The sequence below is a fragment of the Dipodomys ordii genome, unplaced genomic scaffold, assembly GCF_000151885.1.
Source record: "Dipodomys ordii isolate 6190 unplaced genomic scaffold, Dord_2.0 Scaffold19, whole genome shotgun sequence".
Taxonomy (NCBI): Eukaryota; Metazoa; Chordata; class Mammalia; order Rodentia; family Heteromyidae; genus Dipodomys; species Dipodomys ordii.
Genome location: NW_012267235.1, coordinates 5,171,191 through 5,178,377, shown reverse-complemented (window position 1 = coordinate 5,178,377; position 7,187 = coordinate 5,171,191). Strand labels below are relative to the sequence as shown.

The following is a 7,187-nucleotide window of genomic DNA, read 5'->3' as shown; positions in this document are numbered from 1 at the left end:
AGAAGCTCTGCAATTTCATGCAATCCCATTTGTCCAACCTTTCTTTGATTTGTTGTGTTTCTGGGTCTCTATTAAGAAAATTTCGGCCTGTGACAGTGTGTGTGTTCTGAGGCTTACTACTTGAGCCACAGCTCCACTTTTGGCTTTTTAGTGGTTAACTGAAGTTTAGTGTATGGACTTTCCTGTCCTATCTAACTTTGAACTGCAATCCTCAGATCTCAGCTTCCTAAGTAGCTAGAATTATAGGCATGAGCCACCAGCAGCCTTGTTAATTCATTCTTTAGATGCCATAAATGGAACAAATCATGTGGTCAAGACCTTAGCCCTGACCTTCCCTATACATTCACATACATACACACCTGTTTTATAACTGGTATCTTCCAGGTACATACATTATGTTTCAGAGATACAAAGAGAAAACATTCTCTAATACATTCTTAGAGCATGTTTTAACCTACAGTTTTCTGGTTTTGCCTTTTGTGGTACTAATATGTGAACTCAAGGCTTTATGCTTGCTAGGCAAGTAGTCTACTATTGAGCCACACCTCCAATCTTATATTTTCACCTACTTCTTTTCTTTATCTTGAGGAAAAACTCTATGTATCTATATATAGAGAGAGTTGAATTTTGGATACGGTATTGGTTGCTTAGGATTTTAAAAATTATCTTCAAGAAGTAATATAAAGGAGGGCTGGGAAGGTGGCTCAGTGGTAGAGCACTTGCCTTGCATGCCTGAGGCCCTGGGTTCGATTCCTCAGCACCACATAAGCAAAAAGAAAAAAGCCGGAAGTGGAGCTGTGGCTCAAGTGGCAGAGCGCTAGCCTTGAGCCGAAGAGCTGAGGGACAGCGCCCAGGCCCAGAGTTCAGGCCCCATGACTGGACCCCCCCCCAAAAAAAACAAAAAACCCTTATCCCATTTGAAAGAAATAAAGTTTATTTTAAAAAAAAGAAGTAATATAAAGGAGTTGCCATTCCAAATGAAGCAGTTTATGGCTGCTTTTTTTGTTTTGTTATTGTTTTAATGGTAAGCATTAAGGCTATTCTTATCTAACATATAAAGATTTGAATAAACTTGAAAATGTAGGGTGTGAAAATCAGATTTCCTTTAGCTATAAATTAATGGGAATGACATCTGCTTTCCTAAAAGATTAAGATTTATAGTGCATGTTCACAATAGCTAGGATATGAAAACAACCCTGATGCCCCACCACAGATGAATGGATCCAAAAATTGTGGTATCTATACACAATGGAATATTATGCAGCCATTAGAAATGACAAAATAATGGCATTTGCAGGGAAATGGATGGAGCTAGATGAAATCATGTTGAGCGAGGTAAGCCAAGAGCAAAGAGACAAACGGTACATGGTCTCCCTGATAAGTGGATGTTAAATACAAAATGTTAGGTGCTACGACAAAATTAACAGGACTTAAGAAACAAAGAACTTCCACTTATCTGGTCGAACCACTACTAAAAATCCCCATGCTGCTGATCACATGTATGGGGTATATGTGAAAACCATTATATGTTATAGACCGTGACAGACAATTTGCGCCAGGAAAGTTAGAATGAGCTTGTGACTTTAAGTGAGCATCATTATTCCATAATACTGTGAAATTTGGGAAATTATGTAATCACTTAATCACAATTTTTAAAAAAAGAACCTTGGGGAAGGTAGGGAGGGAAGGGATAGTAGGGGGAAAACAATGGAGGGGGTAACAATGCTCAATAGGCAGTGTTCTCATTACCTTGCTCATGTAACTGTAACCCTCTGTATAGTATCTTTACAATAAAAAATTAAAATATTTATAATGCAAAGAAACCCTCAGTCAATCTATACAACAAAGAAACCAATCTAGCACCACCTTTCCTACTTGATAGCTATCACTAATCTCCTTTACCTGATGCTGACTTGGATAGCTTCTCCAGAACACGGGACTTAGAAGTCTTTTTTGACTGTAACTCCTGGATCTCTGTGTGTTTACTAGGTCCAGACTCTTTTACGTTATGAAGACGAATGTTAGACTTGGAAACAATATCAAGGTTGATTTCTTCCTTTTCTTCCTCTTTCTCCTTCTTCTTTATTTTAGTTCTTTCCTGGGAGTACTGCCACTTCACATTCTCAAAGTGGAACATGAGGATATTGCTCACTGTGTTTACCACCATCCTAGAACCAAAACAAGTTGCCCATGAAAGAGAAAGGCACATGGAGCCCTCCAAAATGTAAATTGCAAAGAGAGAGAGAGAGACAGTGAGAGAGAGAGAGAGAGAAAGAGAGAGAGAGAGAAATTGAAATATTATAGAAGTTACTTTCCGTTTGAAGACCTGAATGTATACCCCAGTAAAGTTTGTATTTAGGTTGGAAATTCTGGAATAAAACTCAAGGAATCGAAACCAATAAAGAGATCTCTTTCACACTTATTTGTACTTTAGTATAAAGGAAATCATCTCAGGTGGGAGTATAATCCAAATTGAGAGGCAGAGGCTGAAGCAATAGGATTGTGAGTTCAAGGTTAGCCTGGAGGTATATACTGACACTTTGTCTCAAAAAAAATTTTTTTTGCCAGTCCTGGAGCTTGAAGTCTGGGCCTAGGCACTGTCCCTGAGCTTCTTTTGTTAAAGCTAGCACTCTACCACTTGAGCCACAGTGCCACTTCCAGCTTTTTCTGCTAACGTGGTAGGAATCGAACCCAGGGCCTCATGCATGCAAGGCAAGCACTCTACAACTGAGCCACCTTTCTAGCTCTCAGTTGTGAGTTGTGAGTTGTCAGTTGTGAGGCTTGAACTCTAGGCCTGGGCACTGTTCCTGAGCTCTTCAGCTCAAGGCTAACGCTCTACCACTTGAGCCACAGTGCCACTTCTGGCCTTTTCTGTTTATATGGTGCTAAGGAATTGAATCCAGAGTCTCATGCATGAGAGGCAAGCACTCTACCACTGAGCCACCTTCCCAGCCCCCACCCGTTTTTTGTTGTTTTTTTTTTTGTCGGTTGTGGGGCTTGAACTCTGGGCCTGGGCGCTGTCCCTCAGCTCTTCAGTTCAAGGCGAGCACTCTATCCCTTGAGCTACAGCGCCACTTCCGGTTTTCTGGTGGTTTTACTGGAGATAGGAGTCTCACGGTCTCTCCTGCCTGGGCTGGCTTTGAACCGCAATCCTCACATCTCAGCCTCCTGAGTAGCTAGGATTACAGGCGTGAGCCACCAGTGCCCGGCTTGGTTTTTTTTTTTTTTTTTAAGACAAATCATCTCTCTGGATGAAAAAGGGTGAGAACCAAGTGTTTTTGTTTTCATTTTGTTTGGGTATTGGGGATAGACCCGGGGACCTCAGACATGTAGGCATGCAATCTACCACAACCCTTTGTAGGATTATCACTTCTTAAATGAAAAGCAATCATTTGCTGAGCCTTATTGCCAGCATCTTGTTTTCCTTTAAGATGAACTTATAATGAACTTCCATTAAAGGTTAGGCAATATGGTTTAGAGACATTAAATGATTACTCAGGTGAGTCTGGAGAAGAGTTTGTAATTCTGTTTGGTTATTTTCTATACTGTCATGCTAAACCTATTCTTTTTTCTCTCTTTTTGTGCCTCACTGTCCCTGAACTTTTTTGCTCAAGGCTAGCAGTCTACCACAGCTCCAAATCTGGCTATTTCAGGATTTTCCTGGGAGAAATCCTGGACACTCTCATCTCCAATTTGAACTGCTATTCTCATAACTCAGCCTCCTGAATAGATAGTATGACAAGTGTAAGCCACTGGTATCCTGGCTTGTAAAAGCTATCCTTATAAAACAAACACAGAAGCATAAACAAGTTCAGCCATCGTACTGGCGCACTTACTTGCTCAGCTCACCCTCACTTGACTCCCCGCTACTGTGACACAACTAGAAATTACATCAGAGACAGTTGATGGCACTCAGAGCTATTTGATATGTGATCAAAGAGTATTCAGAGGCTGCCTCTGAGCAGAACTATGGTCTTTAAAGAAGAACTATATTATACACTCATTGATTGAACACCCAGAAATAATTCAGAATCAAAAATGAACTCCAGTAAGTTTTGTGCAAAGCACAATAGTCTCCCAAATGACAAAATCAAAAGGAAACACTGATACCTTGCTTCAGCTGATGATTCTAGACTAGTGTCCCAGAAGAGAAAAAAATCCCCCAGAATTGATCATGGCTTTGACCTTTGCACTACCACTCACCTGTTGCCATGATAAAAGAAGGACAGCACAGGATCACCTTTGGCTTCGACTTTTATCAGTTTCAGACAGTTTCCATTGAGAAAATTGTAAATGCGTATCTTGCCATCTGCACAGGCGCTGATAACCCGGAGATAGAGAAGGGACACTTGCAGTACCTCCCTGGCAGGGAACAACACATTTAGGCAGTACCTACCTCTGGTAAGCTGCTTAGGTTTGCTTGTACTTTGAGTATTTTTTTATGTGGCTGGGAGATAGTGGCCACAGAACTGGTGTTTCTCACATTCTACAAACTAGATATAAACCATTCACATTCAGACAGACCTTTTCTTGTTCTGTAGTTACCCCATTTCTGCAAACTTAGTCATAGGGACACAGATGACAAAGCAAAAAAGGCTGCTGTCATTGTTTGAAGGCAAATTTGATGCCTAACTATTTACTTACACAAAAAGTCATATGAAGAATCATTCAATGTTGTTTTTGTTTTGTGCTGGTACTAGGGCTTGAACTTAGGGCCTAGACTCTGTTTCTTAGCTTTTTGCTCAAGCCTGGCACTCTACTTCAGCTACAGCTCCACTTCTGTCTTTTTCTGAGTAATTTATTGGAGGTAAGAGTCTCAGACTTTTTTTTTTTTTTTGGTTGGTTGTGGGACTTGAACTCTGGGCTTGGACACTGTCCCTGTGCTCTTCAGCTCAAGGTATACGCTCACCGCTTGAGCCACAATGCCACTTCTAGTTTTCCAGTGGTTTATTGGAGATAAGAGTCTCATGGACTTTCCTGCTGGCTTTGAACCGCGATCCTCAGACCTCAGCCTCCTAAGCAGCTAGGATTACAGGTGTGAGCCACCAGCGCCTGTCTCAGACTTTTCTGCCCAGGCTGGCTTTGAACCTCTATCCTCAGATCTCACCCTTCTGAGTAGCTAGGATTACAGATAAGAACCACTGGTGCCTGTCTCATTCAGTGTTTTGATTCCTTCTGAATAGGATTCCTAGAAGAAGAAATTAAAAAAGAAAACAGTAGGGAAAAGGATTATATAAAACAAAAATCTTAAACTGGGTAGTATCATTTTGGACTTAAATTAGTGGCTTTAATTCTTTCAGCAAATAAATATTAATAAGAAAAATTGTACCCCAGATTAGATTTATGGGTGTCCCCTTGAGATGATCTGTAGGAAAGGGAGAGACTAGGAGAAGACTTAGAAAGATGTCTTCAATAAAATCCTTATGACAGCTGGATGCAAATTGGGACCCAGATATATGGCTTATTCAATCCTGACAAGTCTAATAACTATTTCTGGAGATGAACCCAGGTCCTCAAATATGCTAAGCAATGCTCTACCACTAAGCTCCCCTAGCTTTCAGCAATATTATTACTTGTTAGCAGGCTTCAATATAACTTTATTGAGAAGGTGATTGTTTCTGTTTACAGAATATGATCATTGGTACAGAGTGTTCAACAAAGAATGGCATCTGACTCAAACCACTGGCTTTAGCGCTAGTCAAATTTCAGAGGCAGATAAGGATTTGGCAAGGCACATACTAAGCATTCTCTGTCTTGCAGTCTTTGATTTTTCTCTCTTGTTAGTGGCCAAGGCCTTGCCAAATCCATATATATATAGCAAGAAGCACAATGTGGCTTGAATCCTCCTTATGTAATGGATGGATGGATGGATAAATATTTAGGTAGATAGGTAGGTAGATAGATAGATAGGATAGATAGAAGTTCTGGCTTTTTCTTTTTTTTTGGCAGGGTGGTTAATTTGAGATAAGAATTTCATGAATGGGCTGGGAAGGTGGCTCAGTGGTAGAGCGCTCGCCTTGCATGCTTGAGGCCCTGGGTTTGATTCCTCAGCACCACATAAGCAGAAAAAAAGAAGCCGGAAGTGGCGCTGTGACTCAAGTGGTAGAGTGCTAGCCTTGAGCTGAAGAGCTGAGGGACAGTGCCCGGGCTCAGAGTTCAGGCCCCACGACCGGACCCCCCCCCCAAAAATAAGAATTTTATGGACTTTCCTGCCCAGGCTGGTTTTGAACCATGATCCTCAGATCTCAGCCTCCTGAATAGTGAGGATTACAGGGGTAAGCTACCAATGCCCAGCAATTGGTACCTTTCCTAAGGACAGCTTATTCTTCCTATGAGGTAGTCATGTACTAGGAAAGAGACACCCTGGGAAAGAAGGGTTAAACTCTTTGTGTGTCTCTTTCATCTTTGTTGAGCTGGGCCTATACTTTACATAGGATCTTGTGATATTTGGTCATTTAATTTCTATCATTGAAAAGACTACTAATGAAAAGAACAGGCTTTGGCATCAGAAAATCTTGGATTGAGCCAGGCATGGTGGCTCATGTCTATAATCTCATCTAGCAGGAGGCATTATTGGAACAATCAAGGCTTAAGTCCAGCTTAGGAAAAACATAGCAAGAATCCATCTCAACCAATAGCTGGATGTGGTGGCACATACTGTCATCCCAGTTACCCAGGGAAGAATTAATAGGAATGTTGGGCTCTGGTGGCTTATATGTGTAATCCTACTCAGAAGGGTGAGATATGACAATTCAAGTTCAAAGCCAGTACAAGCAGAAAGTCCATGAGACCTTTTTTTAAATTGGTTGTGGGGCTTGAACTCTGGGCCTGGGCACTGTTCCTCAGCTCTTTAGCTCAAGGCGAACACTGTACCACTTGAGCCACAGTGCCATTTCCTGTTTTCTGGAAGTTAATTGGAGATAAGAGTCTTACAAACTTTCCTGCCCAGGCTGGGTTTGAACTGTGATCCTCAGATCTCAGCATCCTGAGTAGCTAGGATTATAGGTGTGAGCCACTGATACCCAGCATCTATGAGACTTTTATCTCTAACAAACCAGCAAAAAAGCCAGAAGTAGAGGTCTGGCTCAGGTACAATGTCAGCCTTGAGCAAAAAATGCCAAGTGAGAGCTAGAGACCTTGAATTCAAGCCCTAGTACACACACACACACCCACACACACCCACCCAC

The 7,187-nt window shown here is 41.4% G+C and overlaps 1 protein-coding gene across 1 annotated transcript in view; it reads right to left on the bottom strand.

Moving 5' to 3' along the window:
- Window positions 1–7,187, bottom strand: part of LOC105983257 (F-box/WD repeat-containing protein 10-like) — a 40,219-nt gene that overhangs the window by 6,484 nt on the left and 26,548 nt on the right. The window contains exons 9-10 of the mRNA XM_013013098.1: window positions 4,204–4,362; window positions 1,903–2,168 (exon numbers count right to left, since the gene is read on the bottom strand). Coding sequence (XP_012868552.1) covers window positions 1,903–2,168; window positions 4,204–4,362 — 425 coding nt within the window. The remainder of the gene's footprint in view (window positions 1–1,902; window positions 2,169–4,203; window positions 4,363–7,187) is intronic.